Source organism: Centropristis striata, chromosome 24 (genome assembly GCF_030273125.1).
Source record: "Centropristis striata isolate RG_2023a ecotype Rhode Island chromosome 24, C.striata_1.0, whole genome shotgun sequence".
In the NCBI taxonomy this organism is placed as follows: Eukaryota; Metazoa; Chordata; class Actinopteri; order Perciformes; family Serranidae; genus Centropristis; species Centropristis striata.
The window spans coordinates 10,883,192-10,909,954 of record NC_081540.1 but is presented as its reverse complement, the minus strand read 5'-3'; the positions used below and the strand labels follow the sequence as shown (position 1 = coordinate 10,909,954).

At 40.5% G+C, this 26,763-nt stretch overlaps 1 protein-coding gene across 2 annotated transcripts in view; it reads left to right on the top strand.

Moving 5' to 3' along the window:
• The first annotated feature begins 431 nt into the window (after positions 1-431).
• LOC131962945 (neural cell adhesion molecule 2-like) overlaps positions 432-26,763 on the top strand; it is a 433,656-nt gene continuing 407,324 nt past the window's right edge. For both annotated transcript variants that reach the window (XM_059328060.1, XM_059328059.1), the window contains exon 1: positions 432-724. In XM_059328060.1, the coding sequence (XP_059184043.1) occupies positions 451-724 (274 nt within the window). In that variant the 5' untranslated portion in view covers positions 432-450. The remainder of the gene's footprint in view (positions 725-26,763) is intronic.

Genomic DNA, 26,763 nt, shown 5'->3' with positions numbered 1-26,763 from the left:
GTACACAAGCTCAGACAAGACGTCAGATTTGATCATATCCTTCACTCGTGTCCAGATTGATAAATGCCGAGCCTTGCGCAGAAATGACCGTACGCCCACTTTTCTGTTGTACGTTGGTTTCGTAAATGAGGGCCATTGTGTGCTCTATGCTTCTCACAGGGGAACATTTTTCTTACTTTGCATGCTTACCTGGACTTCAAACATAAAAAGGTACTGTTATTCCTAAATGGGACTACAGGTGGTGGTTTCCAGGGGCCCACACCTGCAAAAATTAGACATGGCTTCCAAAATTCCTAGCTACACCTCTGCTCAGAGGCATTCCTAGATATATCCCTCCTTCCAACTTTACAACATGTTTTGAGTAATCCAGTGAAGTCCGGACAAACATAAACATCTTCTTCTTGTCTGCTTTTCATCCACAGCTTCCAGCAGTGAGGTTGGAAAGAAGTGATGCTGGTGGGGGGGTCCTCAGCGCAGAGCAAGCGCGGTGAACGCGCGGCGAGCGGGAGCGCGCGTATAGGAAGAAGGGGAAGGGAAGGAAGGAGCTGTGAGCAGATCAGTCGCCAGCGGAGCCCAAGACGGTGGATGAACGGAGCCGAGCGTGTGTGTCGCCCTTGTCGTTTTTTACAGCAGCTGAAAGCAGCGTCCGGCAGCCCGAAACACTGCCCGAAAATGATGCTCAAACTCGTCCATCTCCTCGGGGTGCTCGTCTGCGGCAGCCAAGGTAAGGACGCGTGCGTGTGTGCGTGAAAGCCTCGAGCTTGGTGACTTTGTGGACAAGTTGAGTGTATTTGCCATCGTGATCCGCAGCAGGCACAGAGAGCAGAGGGAGAGGAGAGAGAGAGAGAGGGCTGGATTGTTTAACTGGACGTTATTTTGTAGTTGAAGCACGTCTTGCAGGGGCCAGAATGCTTTCTTACTGAAAAGGGGGATTATGATGGGGGTCCTTTTTTTTGGGTGGGTGAGCTGTTGAGACATTCACTCTGCACTCTGTGGACAAAAACTGTTATCTTCATCATTTGACATGGCTTACCCTGGTTGTTTGTGTATTTTTTTCTTTAGAGAAAGCTGCGTTTTGGTGTGTGCATCTTATTTGCTACTGTAATCAACTTCAACTGGCATGATACATGCAAGGATTTTTGTTTGGACCACCGCCTTTCTTGCTCTCTCCCACTCCCCAGTCCACTCTGTCTCGCTGCACACTGTATAATAATACTGTAGATTGCACGGTGGAACATCTGCTCCACTGTCTGCATCCTGTGCGCAGGCTGTGAATGATAATATCGGGCCCATGATGCGGTCACAGTGTCTGAAATGCCTCGGAAAGTTTGGAAATATGAGATGCGTTTGTGACAGCTGACACTGTTAATTGGGTTTCTTGTGCGTGGCGCACCTGATTTGGAGGGGCGATGACTGTCCCTTACGCGCGCGCCTGTGTGTTGGATGCACGCGCAGAGGGATATAAAGATGTTACCTGAGTGCGTGCTGCTGATACGCACTGATTGGAAGCGTGCACACAGTCGCCTTTGGCCTTTTTTCCTCGTGTTTCTTAACTGTGTCCTGGTCAGCGAAGCGCGTCGCCGTGTCACCGCGGGCGTGCACTGCGAAAAAAACACTCCTGTAGCTTCACATTTACCAGTAATCCATTTCTTGAAGGGAAAAAAGATTTGCTTGCAGGATGAGATTATTTTCATCTGTCAGTGCCACTGTGCATGCATTTAAGATTTCTGTTTCTGCAACAAGTTAATTTGCATCCAGGATAATTCACACCCACAATTCACATATCTCACCCCCACCCCTTGGCGAGATTTTTTCCACTTGTTTAGAAAAACCAAAAGTCTCGAGAGTAAAAAAAAAAAAGAGTTTTTAGATGCATCTTTTGCAGTGTGGCCACACTGGGTTCCTGGCGCACAACGGCAGGTGGGGGTAGAGCGCTGCAAAGTGGTGCCAAGAGTGGAGCCATAAGCCACTGGTCGTTAAAGTATGTTGCATCCCGTTCACTCACACTGCTCAGCTCGAGTCCCTGAGGGGCAGTGGGTGTCAGGGTGGAGGTTATGGGGGTGCCTGAGGAGGATTCAAACGGTCCCCGAGCAGAATCACAGTCACATTTTTACTATATATCAGTATGCTACACATAACCCCCATTTGAGGAGCTGTAAAGATGACTATGAATTTTAATAACAGCTCCCTCTCTCACATTGAATGTATAATTTTAACACTTGTACTGTGGAAAAGCTGCATGAGATTTAGACTATAAACCAGCAGCCACCTAGAGTCATGGGACAAACAGCATTATGGGAGTCCAAATGGTTTAATGTCTGTTTGTTTTTGCTGTTTGTGGCATGAAAACAGCAGCACGCCATCTATAAATATAAATATTTTAAGGCCAACAGGGTGATGTACCTCAGGCAACAGAGGCACAGTTTGATCAGCCTCAACATTTTAAAACAACTGTAGTTTATTGGTTGTTGATGTTTGCACCATTAGAACAATATACAGTCATGGGAAAATGTATTAGACTGTTGTTTTTTCTTCAATTTGTTGTTCATGTTAATGCCTGGTACAACTAAAGGTACAATTGTTTGGACAAATATAATGATAACAACAAAAATATCTCATAAGAGTTTAATTTAAGAGCTGATATCTAGACATTTTCCATGGTTTTCTTGATAATAACCAAAATCATTATCAAAAAAACATTAAAATGGTATTTTTTTTCATGACTGTATGTATATCTTGTGGCCAAGATTATCCAGCATTATTGGCTTATCATGGATAAATCGATATCAGTTGGTTTTAGCGAGTAAGTTGTCAATATGCATCGATATGAAAACTCTTTTCCAGAATGGATAATGCAAGAAATGGTGCTTAAAGTGGTGTTGAAATGATGCCATCATCCTCTCAAATGTTGTTTCCTCTGTCGCCTAGGCTAAAAACATCAACAAACAGTCAGTAAGGTGCAGGGCAACTTTTTCAACGATGGTGATTTGATGGAAAATGCAAAATTGGTGCACAAAAATGTAGAAAAGGTCTATTTTCATTCTACTTCATCTAAAATTCAATAAATTGGTTATCAGTGAATTTACCCCCTCTGGAATCGGTATCAATCTCAAAAATCCCTTTTCAGTTGGATCATTATTTCAACCAATAAGACTGCCAGAAACTGCTGTTATTATGTTATATATGTAATATCAGTGACTTGTGTTTTCATGACTTTATGATTACATTTAATCCCACTGAGGTAAAACAAAGAGACTGTACCGGTCGTAAGCCTTAACGAGAATATTCGTTGCTTTGTTACATTCCCTTTGTTGCAGCAGTATTACATCACCCTTCCAACCAATTTACATTCCTATCATGCTTTTCATGATAGCAAAGTCCACACAAATTGACCTATTAGACAATGTGAATAATAAGGGGAGTTCAGAGATGAAGGGTGTGTACGGGAGCCTGTGTGGGGCGTTCAATTCTCACTGGGGCCTTTGAGGACCAGGACCAGGAAGAGGGTTTTAACGGCTTTCACCAATTCATAACGACAGCTCGAGTCTCTGACAGGAGTCAGCGAGGTGCCTGGGCTCCTGCCACACTAACTCTGCACATATCCTCTGTTCTCCCCCCCTCTGGCTCCTGAAGGAAAACATTTGCTTTTGAAGTCCCAGCTCGCCGTCTACCTTGCATTGAGTATGCATCCTTGAAGGTTTATGTATTTGGCTTTTACTGACGCTTAGTACAATGAATTATATGCTTGCTTGGGCTCACCCGGGACTCGCCGATGTGATGTTAAGTGGCGTAATTAAGATATTTTGCTGTATCTCTGGGGGGAAATGTCAGTGGCTCAGGGTTTAAAAGATTTATGCCCCTGCGCTTAAGTGTCTCTCATTGCACCCTGAGCTTGGGCTTAAGCACGCGTTTGAGGTTTGCTTACCTCTTGTAGTTCTGGTTCATGGACATGCACACATGAGTGAGCATAAATGCAAGAGCACATACTCCATGCACAACATCCTCAGCCTCAATCTAAACAAAATGGGTGAATATTAATAAGGGGAGCGGAGATTTCCCACATCACCAGTCTTGCAGGAAGCTTTTTGTTCAAAATCTATACCCTACAAGTTTCTGCTTCCCTATATCTCCCAGCCGGCTGATAACTTGACAGTGCTGCACACAATCCTTAACACCATGCAACACCAGTCACAAACTCCCATTAAAGACATGCAAAGCTGTTCACAAAAGAAATGGCCTGTGTCCTGGTCCTGCAAGGTGAAATTGATTGCATTATTTGATTAATAGACTAGGAAGGAGAGCATACATATAGAGAGCCAGTGTATGTATGAAAATGGAATCGCCCCCTCGAGGCAGCCGCATATGAGAAATCAATTTAAGGAACGACTAGAGTCAGCAGGCCTCTGAATTGTACAAAGGGCAATCTCAGTGTTATGGATATGCTATTTATTTGCCTGCAAGCTTTTGATTTCTCATGTGTGCCCTTTAGCGCTCGATCCACCAAGTTCAGGCCTTAGCATTGAATTTGTACACCGTGTACAAGACAGGACAAGAGTGTTATGGTCTCAACAACGAGATATATGAGAAAAGCAGTGCCAGGCGCGTGTGCTGCAGGGTTGTTGTCAGCTCGCTGAGAATAAAACGGCAAAAAAGAGCGAAAGGAAATGAGCAGTCGTTTTCAGATACGACATTGCCATATTTTCTAACACCTACCTGCATATGTTTCCAAACTGAAAGACTGTAGAGCTGTTTAATTATTAAAGAGACGGCTGTGTGACTAAAACTTTGCCCAAATGCTTGGTTACAGAATGCATAACCACAGATGGATTACTGAATGCATGCACCAGAGACTCTGGTTTTAGTGACTTATACATTTATTGTTGGCGGCTGAATGAAACGACTGCAAAGAGACACAAAAAACAACAGCAGAAAGACTTGAAACGACCACAAGGAGACATACAACGACCACGAAGGGATTCAAAACGACCACAGTGAGACACAACAATGAAAAAAGACTCTTAATGGACACAGAGACTCTAAACAACCAGAAAGACACTTTAAATGACCACAAAGGGATGCAAATAGTGCTCAAAGAGACTTGAAAATTTAACAAAGACACTTTAAAGCACTGCAAAGAGTCGAAAAGGACCGCAAAAAGACCCAACATGACCACCAAGGGACTGAAAACAATGACAAAGACTCTCTAAAGGGCCACAAAGAGACACAAAACAACCACAAAAACATAAATGACGACAAAGAGATGCAGAGCACCCTCAAAGAGACTTGAAAAGACGACAAAAATATTTCAAAGCATTACAAAGAGACCGGAAACAACCATGAAGAGACTCAAAACGATAATGAATAGTACTATAATTGTCTTGAAATTACCACAAAAAAACCCAAAAGGACCACAGCTAGATCCTAAATGACCATAAAGAGACTTGAAAAGACCACAAATATACTTTAAAGCACTACAAAGAGACAAAAATAACCACAAAGAGACTGGAAACGACCACAAAGAGACTCAAAACAACAATAAATATTCTTGAAATGACCAAAAAAAGACCCAAAAAAATCCACAAATAGATTCTAAATGACCATAAAGACAGTTGAAAATAAGACCACAAATATTCTTTAAAGCACGACAAAGAGACAAAAATGGCCACAAAGACAATGGAAACAACCACAAAGAAATGACCAAAAAAAGACCCAAAACATCCACTAAAGACTTGAAATGACCGTAAAGAGACCCACAACAACCACAAATAGATCCTAAACAACCACAAATAGATCCTAAACAACCATAAACAGATCCTAAACAACCATAAATAGATCCTAAGTGACCACAAGTATTTCCTAAACAACCATAAATAGATCCTAAGTGACCACAAGTAGATCCTAAACTACCATAAATGGACTTGAAACAACCACAAATATGCTTTAAAGAACCAGAAAGATGCATAGAAACAACTTAAAAGACAGCATAAAACAACTGCTCTTTCACACGCCTGTGCCCAAGGACTCTCATAATCCTTCCATGGACATTTGTACTTCATGAGCTCAGCGTTACTGCAGTACCTTGAAAGACATAAACTGCCTTGCTCAAGGGTAGCTTGGAAGTCTGTGTGTACAAGCTGTACAGTCATCAGCTCACGGCTCAGTTAACAGGATTAGTATCAGGGATTAAGAGAACTGTGCTGCATATATATTCATACTTAGTGGAAAGATGTACTGTCTTTTAATGACACCTTTTGGGCTTTTAAGTGACTTAGGAAATGGCAGAGTGAGTGAAAAGCGAGATGACATTCCCAACAAAAAGCTCCAGTCGCTGAACATTTGGCATTTGGTTTTGAAAAACGTTCAATTATTTGTGATGCATGGAGCAGAAACAGCAGCATGTTCAATAATGCCCTCTGCCAACCTCGGCCTATTTTCACTCAAATTACCCATTATTATCATGGAAGTAGCTAATGTTCTCCTCGGGGAGTCTCTCCCAACCGGAAGCCAAGAAAACACCGAGCAGTCAGGGTGCTCTCGTGGAGGAGAGTTTGGCGTTGCTCATTATATTCTGAATTCTGAATCCCAGGAACGCTGGAAAGGATAGAGCGAGCAGCGAGAGGATTCATACAGAGGGAAGAGGAAGAGATTATATTTAAAAATTCATTCAATTCAAGTGAATCTGATTGCATCTCGTTAAATTGCATTGCGAAAGATTGAATCAAACTCTATGGAGTCGCACTGTGCCAAAATTAATAAAATGTAATTGAATCCTGTCGAGATGGAATCAAATTAGGCCAGACTGACGTGATTGGAGGAGGCAGCTGCTGCATGTTGCTGTGTGCTCCTGTGGGTTTGTCTACAGTTTTACATCAGTTTGGTGCAAGCCAAGCAGGAGACCCTTTGGCTCCTGCTTATGTGTGTCCTGCCAGTCTAAATGCCAGTCTAACTAGCAGGCTAATAGGCAGAGCCAGGATGCCAGGGTGACAACAGAATCAGTGGGCGCATTGGCTGACTGACAGATGGATGGAGGGGAAGTGGTTGAATGGTCTTCCTCCCGCTCCCCTGTTGCTCACTTTATTTCTGTAGCTTTATGCATGGCATGTTCAGACACACGCCGCACAGTCTGCGCCTCCATCATCTCGTGGGACACAGCACTGTTGGTCTGGGGCTTACTTTTTTTGGGTTTGGGCACCGGCAGGCATGATTAAATGAAGAACAGAGGGATGAGAGAAATGGCAGGAGAGCTTCAGAACCACTCCAGTTTGGGCTGCGCGTTCTGACTGACCCACTTAGACCGTATTAGTAACTACACTGAATGGATGGAGCCTTGAGGTTTTTCTTCACAGTGGGCTGACATGAATCATACGCAAATTATGAATTCTAAAAGATGTTTTCTATGACATTAAACATGCATAAACACAATGGAATGACTGGATCTTGGTCTAGTTGGCACTATGGACTTGAGAAAAATAGTGTTCTTGGATTCTGATGGGACATTTTTCAGTCCATGCACAGAAAGAAAATCAAAATTTCCAGCCTTAATTTGATTCGTTTTTACCTGTTAAAAATAATTATGAAAGTTGATATTTATGCAGAGTGCAACGGTGTGTGTAAACTTGCATGAACGAAGTCAGGATATTGATTTCTACTATACTTACTGTACTTTCTGGGTTTGATTAACACTGACATCATGAATGTGTAAGTCTGCTGAAAAACAGATACTACTTTATGGAAAAAAAAAAGCTGTTTATACCTCTAAATGTATATTTACTGTGATTATTATGGTTTTATTCATTGTTTCAAATGTTGTATGAAAGTACAATTCACATGCTCACTTCCTGACATATTATTATCATTGTTTACTTATTTAAATGTATTCATTCTTTGGGAAAAACAGTAGTTTTTGCTCATGTGGTCTGGCAGTAAAATAAAAAAAAATCCTGCAGCATGCATACAAATCTCCCATATGCAGTGCAGCATTGAGACGTATTGATAGAACTCATTCTTGAGCACTTCTTAACTATTATTAGTATTGATGATTTTGCAGGTAGCTCACGTGCCACCAAAAGGTGTTTTTCATGCACCAAAAGCAGCTTAAGTTCCACTCTAACATAAGAAGTCACGCTGTAGTAAAGATCACAAGAACATTGAACTTGATATCACACATGGCTAAGAATAGATGAGTTTTTGACACCTGACAGTTCAGTTTTAGTTTTTAATCACTAAAGTTGCTATTGCGAGAACTTAACCAAAGTTCATCCGTGGAGTGGTATAGTGATTACGTTTGTGCACGATGTGTCTAGCATGCAGACTCTACTGTGTCTGAATCACTAGTTTGTCTTTTAAAACCATCTTTGGTACAGTCATATGTATAAAAGTTTGATTAAAGGAGCTAAAACAAGCAAAAACTTGATTTGACCTGTTCTCAATGAAATATAAATTGCCTGAAAGTAGAGGAGAGACATGAACTTTGCTAAAATTGGATGTATAAATTGGCTTGTGAATTGGTCCAGACATTGTTACTGTAACAGTCTCCACAGCAGATGCACACACAGAAATAATAAAACCTCTTTATGAGTCATCATAAAAAGGACTATTTTTCCATAGAAGCAGACTGACGTGCTGCTGCAGCGGGTGGAATATAGTGGAGGAGTATAAACACAGTGACAGATGAAATTTGGACTCAAAAGGCAGTAAGATGGACATGGACGGGTGACAGGAAGTGGTGGCTGGATGACAGATTAACAGACAGGTGAATGTGCTTAAGCTGAGACACAGATAATGAAGAGGAGCCTTCTATTGACAGCTAAAGGACAATATTTTCCAACTTCCTCCAGCGGCGTGTGGGCTTCGCGTCGATTGAGCATTAGTTAGTGCGAGCCCACACAGGCTGCCGAGTGTCTGTGTGGTCCATCACAGTGATTGAGGAAGGAACTAATGCTAATAGTAGCTGTGCTGGCTAGCAGGCACTAATAAGAGAGTGGTGCAGGCTTTTGGACACACCTATCAATATGATGAGACGAGCCAGGGAAGTGGTCTTTTATTAAGCCGTCTTAAATGTGTGTGTGTGTGTGTGTGTGTGTGTGTGTGTGTGAGCTTGAATAAAAGACTTATTGGGTGAAAAAAACAGCTCTATGTGAGGGAAAAACCTGGGATTCATAAGGTTTGTAAGGCTGGACAGTATACATTAATATGTTGGATTCTTAAAGTTTGTAGGGCTGGGCAATATACCTTAATACTTCGGATTCTTAGAGTTTGTAGAGGTGGGTTGTTTACCTCGGTACCTTGGATTCTTAGAGTTTGTAGGGCTGGGCAATATACATTAATATGTTGGATTCTTAAAGTTTGTAGGGATCGGCAATATACATTAATATGTTGGATTCTTAAAGTTTGTAGGGCTGGGCAATATACATTAATATGTTGGATTCTTAAAGTTTGTAGGGCTGGGCAGTATACCTTAATACCTATGTATGCATATGTATTGAGTATATGTATGGATTTTAAAAACTGTTAAGTACCAAAAACTTGCATCGAAAATCTGATGGCCTTTTTATTTTTTTTTCTTATTTGTTCAGATATTTCCTATTCTAAAATCAAAGTATTAGACTAGCTTGTAGGGATAGGAATTGATACATTTTGGTTTCTGATTATTTCCTGTTAGAGATTATTAAACAGTTTAACTATTTTTTCCCCCTGAGTCTGCAAACAGTGTTGATGAAAATGAGAGACTATTTGTACAGCATTCGTTTTATTTTGGCATTAACAAAACTTTGCCTGAACAAAGTAATAGAGATGGGAATTGAAAACTGATTCCAAATCTGAATAGGTTTAATTAAAGCCAAAATGAACATGAATGCTGTTGCTTTTACGCCTCTCCACTCAACTCTCCATAAAACCAGTATGTTGACATGGCTACACATCAGTGCCTATCAATAAACGATAAATCATAAATAACTAAATATTTACAGCTTGGTAGATCTCTGCCCTGTGGTCCAGCCCAACACTCTGCCTATATGAAGGGAAAATTCACCTTAAAAATACCTTTAAACGCTATTACAATGCACCTGTGGTCCTATTTTGTCTTTTGCTGCTTTTTATTGTTGTTTCTATGTACATCACACGCTCCAGGGGGTGGACAAAATAACAGAAACACCTTATAATAGAAAAGTACTGCAGTAATAACAAGTAAGTTAAAGCTCAGAATGTTTGGATTTATCTTCAGGCTGTCAGGTAATGAATCAGGTTGATGTCATGATGAAGGTGGTTGTTTCACTCAACAGATGTAGCCTTTAAATCACACCCGTGGACATATTTTGGCCATCATGCTAAGTGGTTAAAGTCTGTAAAACACAGTAGTTTTGTGATGTTGTCCCCTTTTCAGTGTCATGCTATGAAGCTTATAAAAGAGAAGTAAATCCCCCTCAATCGACCAAAGATTTGAAACTTTACTTGTTGTTGATTGGTTAGGAAACACTCTTAACAAGTTGACAATTCTGTCTGATGTCAAGGCAAGATTTCTCATCCATGTTGGCCCAAAAGTTAAGAAGCAGTGTTCATTATTCACTTTTGAAATCCAACCACAAGGTCCAATTTAGTAGCTGCTCTTTACAGTCGGTGGATTTTTCCCAGTTGTTATTGAATTGAATTTGAATGTTCTGGTCTCTTTCCCCCCCCACAATTTGAGGATATCTGGTCGGACTGAGATTTGGTTTTAAAATGTTCCATGAACAGTAGGAGAACAGATTGTTTTTGGTGTCCTCTGGACTTTATTTTTGATATAGATGTGACAGGAAATGAGATAAGACAGGCAGGATGACAGGTATCTCCAGCTGCACTCAAACTGTGATCCATGATTACATGGTCAGCATCTTATAACCCAAAGCCACCAGGATAAACTTGTTTAAGCGGGGATAATAACATTACAAGCATCAATAGATAAAATCAGCTCTAAAATCAAGTGATAGGGAAAAAAAAATACTGTCAGAGTTAACTGAATGTTGTGAACCAGCCTCTTTGTTGGCTGGCTTCAGCGACTTTGATTCGTTTCTCTGCTGGCCTTGCAGTCTGGATTTTCCTTTGGGCTTACAGTATTGAATTATCTTGGGCTGTATTGTGTTGTATTTTATCTATCATATTTGTATCCATTCATCCATCCATCCATTCAGACAGGGGGCCTTGGCTTGTCATTCCTGCTGGTTAATTAAGCTAAATTGTGATTGATGGACTCTCAAGTGAATAGCTATGTGGTCCCGTTGCTGACCCGCCACAGGAGATCAACCCAGCTGCCAATCACACCTCACAATAGTCTCCTAAACAGCAGGTCGGACAACGTTGAGGCCCTATCCTTGTTTAAACCCCCCTCCCGTTGGTTTTTCCCAGCATTGAGATGGCTTCAGGTTGTGCAGCGTCCTTGTGGGGATTGGTTCTGCTAGGAAATGATGCAGAGACCATCTTGAAAAGGGATCCGTCTTCTCAGATTTCTTGCCCGGTGGCCAATAACCTTGTTTATGGGAGGCAGCGCTTGATGAGGAATAGATGAAAGAGAGTGAGCGATAGATGAGAGAGAAAGACGAGGGGATGGGGAGGAGGAGGACGGACACTTGAGATGTGGTCGCGGTGCAGCAGAATAGCTCGCAGTGAGGCCAAACAGTCCCTGCTCTCCTGATTGCTTCTCCATGCCAGGCAATCTTCAAAAGGAATCTCCTAATGCAATGTGGGCCAGCTTATTTTTGTTTCTATCTCTTCTCGTTTGACTCCTCTCTTCCACTTTTTTTCCCTTTCATTTCCATCCTCTTTTCATGTGCTCACTGTGTTCTGTGGTCCTCCCACACGAGTCTCATCACCAGCATCTGTAGGGGGAAGATATCCTGTTCTCCCCTACGTGGGAAGCTTTTCAAGCAGCACCCATGCTTAATGTTATTTGCTTGGGAAGCTAATGATGTTTGTTGTTCTGCTGCTCAATATAGTTATTAACACCTATGGATTTTATGTTACTTGACTCTCTTGGATTTTCAAGCAAAGCTGTTTCAGGGTTGTTCTGTCAAGCGTGTTATTATCTCTCAAAGTAATAATGATCGTCTTGCAAGCACTCAAAAGGCGCACCAGACAAACTGTAGGCGTGTTTTTAATTACTTTGTATATCTGCACAACTTCCCATCATTCCTAGCTGGCTTACTCCCAATGTGGGCACCCTGGGATCGTTGTGTTCCCGCCCACTATTGGTAGAGTTCCCAAGGACGCACGCCTCCATGGGGATACACAAAGGATTTCTCAATAATTAAAGAAGCCGTCTTATCTTTGCTTAGATTGGATTTTTATTGACGTGTTGCCACTCCAGGTGAAATAAGTTTCCTCACGTGTCCTTTGAAATCAAAAGGTCCCAGGTGAGGGACTCAGTTGGGGGACATTTTTGGATACACTTCATTACCAAACCTTGTTTTTCTTACACAGAAAAGATGATTGTGATCTTCATACTAGCTTCCTGCATCAGTCAAACCCACATTTAACTGTTGTTTGGCACTAATTGGACCACATTCATGTTTTTTGTGCACATTACAAGGCAGAACAAGATAAAGAGTGATGCTGGAAGAAATAAACGAGGAAGTTTTATGGAGTGTTGGCCATTCTTTCATGTGAATGCATGCTTCAGGGCTTGAGTCTTAAGAGAGCCTTGTGATCTCCTGTGTTCACACATGCCTTTGTAGATAGCAGGTTACTGTTGATAGAGCCTGATTGTAATGAGCACCAAAGAGACCAAAACACAGTCTCAGAATCCAGGAAAACAAAGGCTGTAAATATGTGATATTTTATATGCTAGTCAGAAAAACTTGAAGCTATAGATTCTTAGTTTTCACAATTTGGAAGATAAATTTCGAAGTTAAATCACTACCACCGCTATCTTGTTAGCTTGAAATTCCTCTTGTTGTGGGTTTACTTTAACAGGACTTTCAGGACTTTGCAACAGAACCAGATTAGATTTCTCAGAGCATGTTATATTGTAGGAACAGAGTGTATTCCAGCTCGCCAAAGCCTGTATATTGCTCCAAGAACCAAGATTACTTTTATTTCACGCTGCTTTTCATCCGTCCTGCAGAGTGTGGAGTAGGCGACGAAAAGAAATGATAGATCGTCTCGGCACTTGAGGCGAAAGCCACAGCCGCGGACGTGGAGAAACATTGCAATGCGGCTCCTCAGTCAATAAGCAACAAGAAGCTTTGCTGGAAGCTGCAAAAAGGGGGATGCAGTGCTGGCTGTGGCAGCTCTCTCCCCAAGGAGGCGGCCTGAGCCACAAATTAATAGAGCACTCCCACATGATCGGGGAGTTTCATTTGGAACCGTCACGGTACATAAAGCCCCACAGAAATGAGCAGTTCACTGAGGTCCCCCCTCCACTTCCCCTAGAGTCCCCAAATAACCTGTGTGATTGTAACACTGCCCACTCCTCCCCCACCTGTGCACCTCCTTCCATGAAACTCCCGGGCAAGGCTTTGCCAAGGCTCATCCCGGTTCAATTACCACAACTCCTTGTCTCCTTTTTATCCCGTCTAAGTCTGTCATGCATGTCCTGTCAGCCCTAAAATACCACAACAATATGAGTGATATTTCCAGCTTTAAAAGTTCCACAAAAGCATCCAGAAAGTACTTTAACGATTTCAAATGTTTTTCGGTTCATCTCGCTGCCCTGGTGCATTGGCCTACAAATTTTGAGCACATCCAAATATTTTTTTCCCCCTCTTCCCCATGAAAAACTTGCACTCATTTGACAACAGCGTGAAATTCTTAGTGACAAACGTGGAGAGTGGTGCGCCCCTGAGGCCTGCTTTACTCTTATCATTATCCTCGCAATGCCTGAGATTAGACACAGCAACCAACTCTCTCACAGCAGCGTGCCTCAAAGCGGGGATTAACACAATGACTAATCACTCAACTCACTGGACACAAAACATACAGTGCTGATTCATATTTTGTCACAAAGTCTACTTCATAAAAAAACTGGCGTTGAATATTTGCTCGTGGCACAACATCGTATACAAATATATATTTAGAGTGAATAACCCAATCATCTTTTTTGTTTCGGTTAAACAATTTGCACAATAGTGGTTTTCGGAAATATTCAAATTAGAGAATTTTTAAATGACTGACATGTTTCAGGGTCTTCAGAAGCTGTTTACAAAATGTATAATCATTGTGGAAATCTAATCAAGAGCTTGAATCGCACAAAAAGGTTAAAATCAGTTCATGTGAAGACTTTGTAAATGTGTATAGAATCTGCAGAATCTGTTGGTTCCAGGATAAGACCTAGATATCTGAAACATTTTGGTTACCATTTGAAGTCTGTTAGTAGTCTGTTGAGTATTGAATGATTACATTTGAGTAGGCTTTGGTTGAATGCAGGCAAACAATCCATGCGGAGAACAAAAGTGGTGGGAAGCATTGGCCAAAATGCAAACTCAGATAGAAACTTTTGTCTGATGTTGATTTAGCTTTTTATTTAAATGTATCTGCATTCATATGCAGGTATCAGTTTATAGAGATTTGTCAAAATGTTTTCTGGAACTAAAAAAACTTCAGAAAGTACTGATAATGCTAATTTGTCTGTAAACAATGACAACAGCAGACTTTCACCCAGGAGAACAGGGTTTAAAAAAATCACTTTTTACGTAACTTGCGTTTTTTTTTTTTGTTTTACATAACTTTTGGTAGTTTTTTATATGTAACCTACGTTTTTTTTAAGGAACTTACGTTTTTTACATAACTTACGTTTTTTACATAACTTGCGTTTTTTACATAACTTGCGTTTTTTACGTACCTTGCAGGTTTTTTTTAACATAACTTGCAGGGTTTTTTTATACGTAACTTAAATTTTTTTTTAACGTAACTTGCGTTGTTTAATTAACTTCTGTTTACATAACTTCTGGGGCTCACTTCACCCTTGTAGCTTCTTTACTTCGGGCATTTACATGCATTGATTTACTGTTTAAACTATCTTTTATGACGCCTCACCAGGAAGTTTTTTGCTCTAAACCTAGGTCAGTGGTTTTGTTGCCTAAATTCCCAGTTGCTGCAGCCTTTTTTACCACTGCAAACCGTACGTGTGCGTATAATGATGTGTGTGCTATTTTTAGAATGCGCTGTTGTACCAGAACGCGAGCCGTGGTACATACATATGTGTCATAACGTGTGCTCCTGACACACGACCTATTCTGTCGTTTATGTTGGAGATCCCATTGCTCATATTTGTTCTATGGGTGGTATTGACATTGGTATTCTGTCGTTTAGGTTGGAGATCTTGTTGGTCTGTTGGTCCACCAATTTGTCATCAGACTGAATAGATTAACACCAGTTGAATGGATTGCCATGAACTTTGGTACTGACATTCATGTTTCCATGAAGAAGATTGGGTAAAATGTTCGTGATTCCTTGACTTTTCCCTCTAGTGTTCCCAGCAGATCAAACTTCCAAACGTGTCCATTACGTCCAAGTTATGACCTTAAATTCATCCTCAGCTGCACTCTGTCTGTAGTGTAGCAGAGCATGTTAGCCGCTAGCATGGCTGTAGAAAGTAAACACTTCCATTCCATTAAATCTACCAATCGACACTGAGCTTTCAGTCTAATTTTGTGCTATAAATGAAGCATAATCTGTGCAGACAGCTGTTTCAATCACACACATATCCCGCTGTAAATTAGTTTTGAACTTCTTAACTCTATCTGCATTGATTAATCAAGGCTTCCAGTCCATTTGTGAGCTTCCTGTTTCACTACACGCTGCCCCCCCTCACTCGCTGGTAGCTCTGTTGGACTGGAAAATAAAAATAAATTCAATTAATTAACATACTAACACTGTTAAGCTCTTTCCCATGAATCCAACATATAAAGTATTACGTTTCAGTATATTTCTGATGTCAGTCACTTTCCCAGTTAGGCTTGATGGTGTACATTATTCAACATAAACCCTTCTTTTCTACCTCTGTTCTACATTTCCCACAATGCTTGTCAACAACACCCAAAGTTGGAGAGAGTGAAAATGAAAAAAACAAAACAAAACCTAATTTAAAGCACGGCTGCTGTTTATTTCAACACAGAAGAATTTTATCTTTGATTCTGGGGCATGAGATCAAAAACTGCTGTTTGTTGATGCTTTAGTTTGCAGAGAAAATGCATCTGCCTTTAATCCTATGTAACTTTACTTCAGAAATGCCTAAATCTTACCAATTATCTATGGGAATATTATAATACAATTTAAAGCAAAACCGACCTTACATTTATAGGAACACTGCCAAAAGCCTTTGTTATTAACATGACTGGAATGCTTTAAACCGGATCTCACTATTTCTCAAGGCTCCACTTAAATTCACAACATTGGGTTTAAAAAAACAGTAAGATATAAGCTACTTTTTCCTGGTTATGTGTCATTAAAAAAGGGACATTTTAGTGTTACCACTTTGAAGTTTGTGTGGTGTTGTTTGCCAGAGAGATGCAGTACAGTGTAACAATTGTTGCCAGACAGCAGGCTGGCCCTATTGATCTATTGTCTTGGAGTGTAGCAAACAATTTAGCTTTTTCTCTTTCACTTTGATCCTCCTCCTTCCAAGAATGAGTGTCTGTTAGCTATATGAATACCGATCACTGCTCTCTGCTGCTTCCACCTGAGGTATTGTGAAGGAATCTCACAGAAATCTTTTCAGAACCAAGATTATTGCTCAAGTCAAAGTAGTCAGTAAGAAAAGTGGATGCTGTAAAATTGTAATACATTTTAAAGAACAGGCATTATCGTCAGATAACAGTCCCTGAAGGGATCATAGGTTACAAAAGTTTAAAATTGCATTATTTTTGTCAAAATATCTTTATTCTACGTGTTCTATGCGTCATTTAAGTGTTTCCATAAATAAACGACTGGCTGTTTACACAGAGCAGAGAGGAGAGGACAGGAGAGATTGCAAGATGAGGTTATACAAATACAAATAGTTCAATGTGTATAGCATGTGTCAATCCAATTTATTTTTCCAATATTCATAGTACATTGTAGGCACTTGGAAAAGTTTTGTGTATATATAAGTTGTATTTTATTCAAATTTTTAAATCATTTATACAAGAAATTCAACTTTTTTGTGATTTATGTCACTTTCACGGTGTTATTCCTCACAAAAGACATTTTTGAGTTGTTCCCACTTCTAGCCATCATTGTGCTGATTCCATAGAGCTGCTGTGAAACACAAGGCCACAGTGAGAAAAATGTAAAAAGAGGAAAAAAACTGTTTACACAGAGCAGAGAGGAGAGGACAGGAGAGATTGCATGATGAGGTTATAAAAATGCAAATAGTTCAATCTGTAAAGCATGTGTAAACCCAATTTATTTTTCCAATATTCATAACACTTGTGGAAAAGTTTTGTGTTTATATAACTTCCATTTTTTTTCCTTTTTTAAATAATATTTTATACAAGAAATTCAACTTGGGTTTTTTCTTATTTAAGCGGATTTACGTCACTATAACTTTGTTATCCTGCACAAAAGACATTTTTGAGTTGTTCCCTTCTAACCATTATTGTGCTGATACCAAAGAGCTGTAGTGAAATACAAGGCCACTGTTGGTGTATATGTAACTTCCATTTTATTCCAATTTTTAAATAAAAACTTATACGAGAAATTCAACTTGGGTTTTTTTTCTTTTTTTGTGATTTATGTCACTCTAACAGTGTTATTCTGCACAAAATATATTTTGGAGTTGTTCCCTTCTTTTCATTATTGTGCTGATTCCATAGAGCTGCAGTGAAATACAAGGCCACAGTAAGAGAAAAGTAAAAAGAGGAAAAAAACGCCCTGAAACTGCTTCGGTTCAGAGGGTTAATCTTGTGATTGGTAGCTGATCGACCTTTTTATTGTGTCAGCAAGAAAAAAAAAAAAGGAAATATGAAGGACATTTTTTTGTAAGAAGGTATAACTCTGCTTAAGACTCTTTAACACAGGACACTTTTTAAGACTGTTACCTAACCACGCAGCAGGGATTTTTCCCCTCAAACACAAGTCCCCTGAGTGTAGCTGCTCCCCTCGTCGTTTTTACTATAGTTGGGTGTGTGTGGCGCTCCTGCCTTGCCCTGCTTTTAGCATGGCGCTTACATAACCACTTTTATAATCTGAAAAAGCAGGAAACAGGAAGACAAAGTTGCTACAGTATCTCAGGGTGTACCGCGCCTCCGATACAAAACCATTTGTTATGTGGCGAGCAAGCACACTCCAGGTTGTGAGGAGTTGAAAAGTCTTTTCTGTGATGAAGCGTGTGGCGCGCGGCGTGACGCATGGCCCAGGCTTTGGCGGATGCTGTGTCACTCCAAGGTTGTTTAATGGGAATCCTTTCCCTGTTATGGATTTGGACGACGTGACTCTGAGGCTCCCGAGCGCTGCATCTTAGCAACAGAAGCATCTTTTCTGTGTGAGTGCTGATCTAAAGCTCATAGGTCATCCTCCTGTTCAGCCTGACGCTATATGTGTGTAAATCAAAAAGGATTCCTGCAAAGAGCTGCTAAAGTGGAAAATGAGTTACAAGGGGGGAGATTGCGGCTGTGTGTGTTTGTTTGCGAGCATATTTATTTCAGGATTTTGCTTACTCTTTGATTTTCCCTGTTTTGAGTTTTGCCCCTTTTTCTGCTCAAGGCTGAGTGTTTGAGTGAAGATGCAGTGCCCGTATCTGCCTGCATCAGCAAAACTATATGCAAAACACCATACACACAGACATGCAGGCGGAATCACACACACACATCTATACTTTCCGTTCAGTAACAGTATACAGCCGCAAGTTATTTTACAGAGGATTTCTTTTAAAATGCGGATAATATACAGTACAGATCTCTATTTAAAAAATGCAATGCAAGTTTTTTTTAACTTTAATATAACTAAGTGCATTCAATTTAACATTTTACTGTAAGTAAACAGAAAGTTGCCTTATTTTTATTTTATTAGCTTTTTGTTATTGGAATTCACTGGATTATTTAAATAATTAAATAATAGTGTAAAAATCTATAATTTCCCATTAAATGAATTTACAGTTTTCAACTAAAATAATTTAGTAATATTTGTAATAACATTAATTCACTTTTTATGGCACTTATAAATATAAATCCTGTAAAAGAATACAATTCATTTCTGGAAAATAACTTTTTTTTTTTTTTTTTTTACAGTGTAGAACCTCTTATATGAGACCCAGGGCCTGGGTTGAAATGTTAAGATAATTGCAGAATTTTTAATTCAACCACGTGACACGTCTCCGCGACGACACCAAAATCAGATAAGTGAAGGAAATGATTCAAGCACTGACTCAAAATCAGGAGCTCCCAGCTAGCCGGCATTTATAGTCCAATCATAATCTCTTGGCGGGATTCCTACTTCAGTAAGTGATCATGAGAAGGCCCGATAGTCCATCAGAAGCACAGAGGGAGGGAGATGCACTCAGTGTGCCCGCGCTCAACATGCTCAGCCATCTGCGGCGTCTTTCTGGAGACACGTAGCTGCAGAACTCCTGCCGATTCTGGGAGAAGTTGCAGAAAGCTGCGAGGAATATAAATTTTAAATGAGTGCTGTGAGGTCAGCGGAGCAGCACGTCCCACTGAGCTCTATTTGAAATGCAAAAGTCTGAATACATGTCGCTACAAGTCTTCGAAGAAACTAAGAATCAATTACTTCAGAGTAAGCATGTGCTGACTATCTCACAGCGTGTGTCGGTTGTATGTTTGTGTGAAACGGGATGTGCGAGCCGCGACTTGGCATGAACATTCACAAAGCCGATTGACACAGAAGCAGCGGGAGGAATCAGCTGCTCCCACCTCTGCAGGAGCTGTAAGATGCTTTAATATTGCACTCTCGACTTGTTTTCGACACCTATCTTGTAATGCTCTTTCATCTGCTGCCGATTGTTGAAGAAAGAGTGTGCATGCCGTGATACTCACCTCCTTATACTCTGCATTACTGAGCTCAGCTTATAAGGAAATCTATCAAATTGAGAATGTGTGTGCACTGGGGCTTTAAAGCTAATTCTTAAAGAAAAAAAAAAGAAAAAATCATGTGCAATTCATGTGCTCTGACCACAGGAATCTGTTCAGCACTGTGCGGTCGAGTGTGTTTGTGTGTAAACAAGCACATATTTGCCCGGTCGACACAAGTGAGAGTCATGCGAAATGGCCCTGCGTCAAGTGTGTGAGACAAAAGAGAGTGGTCATTGTTTGCTGTGCGTGGCCACTGATGCTATCGCTGCTAATCTACTGACTGGGTTATTGTGCCAGGAGCTGCCAGAAGACATGGCTCCGCTCCATATGAAGCTCAGTGGGGGCCAGTTAAGGCTCAGAGATGGTGACAGTGTGCATATGTGCATACTGGGAGTGCTGTGTTTTACATTATGAGGGAAGACGAGGCTCGCACTTCTCTATCACACACAGCGAGCGTGCAGACTCGTGTGAAAAAATGTCTGAATATACTACAAGTTGCTCTGTTGTGATTACTCCCTCTGCAATTGAGCAAGTTATTGAATCATAACTAACAAATTAAGTTTTACAAATTTCCTCAGCGAGAATGATTATTTTTTGTCATTTGTGCAATGTAATATTTTACATAGACTTACAATTAGGGTGTAATAAGGAATGACACTGATTAACCGTCAGAATAGAGGAAACAAAATTATGTATTTCTGAAGGCCGACCCGTAAGTAGCATCACCATGGGGTCTATGGAGAATTAGCCTATGGAATTTTTGCATTATATTTTGGATCATGGCAGAAAATAAGGGGTCATCCCTATGTTCCCTGGGTCCTATGTTCCCCGTTTTTTCCCCCAAAAGGGACCTATGTTCCCCTGTAGCAATACATACTGGAGAGCATAGGACCCTTTCTCTGAAAAAGGGTCCTGTGTTCCACGCAGTCCATCAATCTTTACTGTAGACTCTCAGCATGACCAGCAGGCTAGTCTAGACCTAGTAATGGTCCAGTAATGGTGGAAAAAGTAACAGACTAGGGAACAAAGGACCCTTTTTGGGAAAAGCAGGGAAAAAGGGTCCTATGTTCCCCAGTGTCATACAAAGAGGGGAACATAGGACCAGAGGAACATAGACACGCTCCCAAAATCAGCTCTGTGGCAAACACACGTTTCTAATGCTGACGCGTTTTGTGCAGCAGGATAATCTTCACAAATGAACACCACTTTTATTATGTTTGAAGCGGTAATGCAGCCGACAGAAGTAAAAAGCTAACGTTATGCTATAGAGAACTACACCACGGTCACATGGCTTGAACATCTCTACCGTTAGCTTCAGATGCTCTCTGCTAACTAGCCGTTTGAGAATCTGTAGCATAATAAGTTGTTTATTTACATAATTAACAATCTACAAAAGTTTACAAGAGCACTGGAAAACATTAGAGGCTGTGAGGCGGACTAGTGAGAGAGTTGCCGTCCGTGTCTGGTGTGATGGTGTTAAATGTCCGCGGCAACTGCTGTAGTCTCATTTAGCCACTTGTTAGCAACCGCCTTTTTGAAGACACGTGAAATTCACAAGTGGGGTTTTCACTAACGTATTTTATGTCTTACAACAAAATGCTAACATCTCTTAAGCTTGTGTTAATGACAGACATTATTTCAGGTAACTAGCCAAAAACCCATTCAAATCCTCATTGAGTTTGAAAGGTTAGGCCCCATGGCTAAAATGCTAACTTACTCCCTGGTTTAAGAACTAATTTTTGTGTTCTTATAATGTAGAGAGCACCCAGCAAGTAGTCCGGTTTAAATGTACATTTAAACTGCAAAACTTAAAATGGAGACAAGTATTTTTGCCCGTTTGCTGATGGACAGACTATGTAAGGACATGTTCACTCAGAAAAACTGAAATATTCTGACTGTCTCAGTTGCCAGGAGTTAGAAGATGTGTTAGTATGATGACCTTGGTGTTGGTGTCTGTGGGTGTTTGAAAACCAAGACTGTGGCTTATTATTATTGAGCTAAATTAGGGCTCGGTAATACGGCAAAGATCTTCTATTCCAATATGCTTCATCTCATATCTCTAAAACAATACATATCACAATATAGACTTTTTTTTTTTAGGTATTTCAATGAATAAATCATCTATATGAAATAAGTGTCTGTGCTTATGAGACAACATCATAGCATTATGTTCAGTTTCACATGACTATCTTTAACATTACAACCCAAATCATATCTATAACCAGTGGTGGAAGAATCTGTGTCTATATCGATAACAACTCTTATGGAGCACAGAGGGAAGTTTGAAGTGGGGTGTCCGATTCATAGAAAAGAAACAAAGATCTGGTTTGTAATTAAGGATTGAAAACACACTCATCATGTTGATTAACGGAGCTCAGCGGGCGGACATGCTGCTCCACCAGAAACAGCGCTAAATGCTCAGCAGGACGTACATTCTAGAGATTATTTTTATAGCATCCTAATTCTGATAGTGAGTTATTTAAAATCACCTTTAATATCCTTGTGGGAAAGCACCTTGTCTATCATCCCTTCAAACTTGGATAATATATGATGCTATAATTATGTCAAGAAAAACAAGCAATTTGATGTCATTATCTCTGCCTTGAAGAAATTAATAAGCAATTTTTTTTCAACTTTATGACACGTAATAACCTCCCTCGTGGTAGCTCCCGTCCTTGCACTAAATTACAGCACAAGAAAGGATGCATTATTGATGCACACGGTGATCTCACGACATTCACATGTTTAATCCAACAAGTTAATTTCCTCGCTCTCTCATGTAAGTATGTAAACAATAAACGAGGCCGGTGAGGAAAATCAATAGCGAGGGTGGAAGAGTGGAAGAATGAAATGCATTAATGAGTTTACTGCTCATCACTGAAAGCACTTACACATCCGCTTCATTCATTGCCACTGTTCAAATCCCTCATACACTGTCCTCTTTTTATTCCCTTAGCACATGAAATAAAATGAAAAACATAAAAATCTATGATGACGCTATAAGATTATATGAATGTACAAACAGCCTAATTTCCACTGGCTTTATATGACAGTGAGGCACAGTGTGTGAGGAAACGTGTGTGTGTGTGTGTGTTCTTCAGGCCCTCAAATTGCTTGTACAGTATTTTAGTGTGTATTAAAGCCATGTGGCTGATGGCTCTATTTGAAACCTCTCACTACTGTGTGTGTGTGTGTGTGTGTGTGTGAGTGCGTGTGTGTAGACCCATGTGAACAAGTGATTTATGGGCTGTTTTTAATCAGGCGGTAGAAAATGTTATTAGACAGCCTTCTCCTGCTCCCTGCGCCTGCAAATGAGCCGGCCCCCGCTGCACCCTGGGATAGCCTCCTGTAATTAGTTCTGGGAACTCACCTGTTACTGAGAGAGATTGAGAGAGAGACGGAGGGAGAGGGGGGGGTGGGAAGGACATGAAGAGAGGTTGGAGTGAGAGGGTAACAAGCAGACAGATAAACAAACAGAGGAGAGTCTGGGGAGGAGGTGAGGGGTGAGAAAGAGGACCAGAGAGGGAGAGGAAGGGGGTGAGGAAAGTCTGAGAAAAAGAAGCTGACCTCAACACCACCACAGCTCTTGGTTTGTCTTCTAACAAGCTGGCCAGCGTCTGCCTGACTTTTCCCGCATATATTAGGATGGGATGATGCTGCACTCTGCACCATTTCTTTCTCAATACAAGAGAAGTTTGCTCTCATGTGTTAAGACTTATACATCCACTATAGCTGAACGTTCTGAGCTTTCTTCCAATAATAAGATATCGCCAGGTAAACAACAGACATCAGTTGAAGAAAATTGGTTTCTAATCGTTCCCACTCTGAAAGCTAAATAGTGACTAAATGAGAGGTAAAACTATTCAGAATTATCCTGACCCAACGAATGTATTGTTGTTCATATTACGTCCAGTATTGTAGTCAAGACCACCTAAACCGAGACCAAGTCAATAACAAGACCAGTCCCAGCCGGTCCCAGTCTCACAGCCTCTTCCCCCGTCACTCACAAGCATTTTAGTGGGGGGCGTGTGAAAGGAGGCGGGAGGGGTGACAGCCGTTAACGGTAACAACAATTTCAAATGATATGAGTCATGTTATTGGTTGAACTTGAAGCAGTAGTAGTAGTAGTGATATTAACAATTAAATCCAAAAATGCACATTTGTGGTCTTGACCGGCCTTGAAATAAAATCCTGAGTCCGCTTTATCTGAGACAGAGACAAGACCAAGTAAAAATGCAGTCGATTCCGAGACGAGGCAAAGACCTTCAAAAAGTGACCAAGACAAACCTTGAGTACTACAACACTGATTATGTCTGAATAATGGCAAGTGCTAATTAGCTAACCTGATTGCAAAAAAATACAAAAACAGCCTACTCCTATGAGTGTTTTTAAGTACAGCTGAACAAAGACATTTTTTTACAGACCAAAATATAAGCTACTTTAGGAGCTAGTGCAAGCTTTTTTATTGGAAAAGAGATCAACAGTCATCACAAGTTAGCCACACCCTTTAGCACACCATGCTTTATTGTCTATTTTTTCCCTAATGGGACCATCATTTTCAAAATGCACATTATGCTGCAGTGAGGAAGATGAACAAGCAATACAAACCATAAACTAATTGGGAAAATGTTTACGAAGGTGATAAATCAAGTGACAAGTTGGGTCAATTGTTAATAGACTTCCATGGGACCGGTGGAGTCGCCCTCTGCTGGTCATGAGAAAGAATACAGGTTTAAGGCTGCATTGGTTTCACTTTTCAGGCCCGGAGGTTGCTGCTTGTTTTTGATGCTTTACAATGTGTAGTTTGTATAAAGTTTGCCCTCAGGTATAAAGAGTTCCACAGCTGAACTGTCTTTACTTTCTTTCACTAATAAGATATCGCCAGGTACACCAGATCACTTGAAGAAAATTGGTTTCTAATCATTCCCACTCTGAAAGCTGAATAGTGACTTACTGAGAGGTAAAACTATTCAAAATAGCCCTGATCCGGCAAAAGTATTGTTCTTCTATTGTTTATTGTTTGGAGGCCTTCAAGGGGTATCATTTTTACTCATATTAGGTCTGAATCCTGATCAATACCACTGCAGGAAAAAGCTGCTGCAGCTCCTGCTTCTTGTATCTATTGCAGAGGCAATAATTTAATATCATCATTTATCAACTTCCAGTGGAATATAATGACCGAATTTATAATAGAATAGTCCAGATACAAACACATAGTGCTTTGTGTTCTGTGCATGACTGTAAGCGTGATCGGGTGTTTTTTTTAGTTGCAGAGGTCACGTCCTGCTTCTGAACATTTCAACCTCTTTTTTTTTATAAGATTCAAGGTACATGCTGCCACCTTTTGTTCTGCTAATTTTGTAGAGATGCTGGCGTTGTCATGACTGACATTCATTAAAACCAAGACATTCATTAATTTAATTTATTAAACCGGAACACCGTAAAAGGAGGCCCAAAGAGCTGGACGTTCTGCTTGTTTTATTTATCCTTTTGCTATTGTACGAGATATACATTTCTGTTTTTATTCAAAATTATGATTTTTGTGCTGGCTAACACCTCTTTGGAGGGTGGAAACAAATCTTTGTTGAAATGTATGGTTCCAACCCCAAAAGAAATCATATTTAGCTGGACTAATTCATATCTTTTAGAGACCAATTTGCTGTTTGACCGATATTGGCTTATCACAGACACAATAGTATCTATCAATAGCTGCATTTTTTTTGCCAGATCTGTGGCAATATTAAATTAATATTAAAAATCTCCAAAGTTATCAGTTATATTTCAACATTTTTGAGCACTTCTGTCATTCTGCATGGCAGCTCTTTATCTCACTTTCAGTAATAACTTCTGGGAAATAGGTTCTCTTACATATTTGATATTGGTTGCCATAGACTTGCTTAAAATAACATATTTTTCCACTGTTGAACTAAGAGTGCCACCCTGCCAAAACCATCATGTGACCTGCCTGCTCCCTGACGCATCACTGAGCCTTGATGAACTGACTGTAGCTGCTGGCCACAGCGCTGTCTGACAGCCAATCACAACAGTCGGTCACAACTGTCACTCCCAGCCACACGCACACACACAAATACTAAAAATGATATTGTCAGCACACATGTATAGAATTCTAATGTGCACATATGCAAACACATATACAAACACACGTACACATGCACTGAGCTTCTCCAAGGCTCCTGACAGGCCAGTGAAAACATTATGAAATATTCAGCAAGTCTCACTGTGGTTTGAGTTCTACCTGTCTCAGCTTTTTCTCGCTGCTTTGTGTGTGTGTGTGTGTGAGAGAGAGAGAGAGGAAGAGATGCTGTCTGTGTGCATGCTGGAATCAGTTCAGTTTTTTTCCTCCTCGTGGATATATGCAGTGTAAATGTGTGTACATGTTTGCACATGTACACACACACACACACACACACACACAGCAACTTTATCTCTCAATTCTTGCTGTCATGGTTGTTTGTAATTGGGTCTGAGCCAGGCGAACCTTTTGTCTGTGTGTTGCCTTGTGCTTACATCAACTCTGCTTGCCTTCTTAGTAACATAGCCAAGTAGACAAACTTAGAGCCAACCTTGCAACCTCTCTATTTCTAACCCCTGAGCATATCACTGCCATGTTTTTTTTCTCTTCTTTAAACATCAAAAGGCAGTTACGGTTGCCAGTGACCTTTTTTCTGACCTGCTGTACAAGAGGTATCATAACCGTAGGCTTTTGCCCCTGTGTTGCTTGTACAGTTGACAGACCTTTATTCATATATTTAGAGGTTGAGGTGTG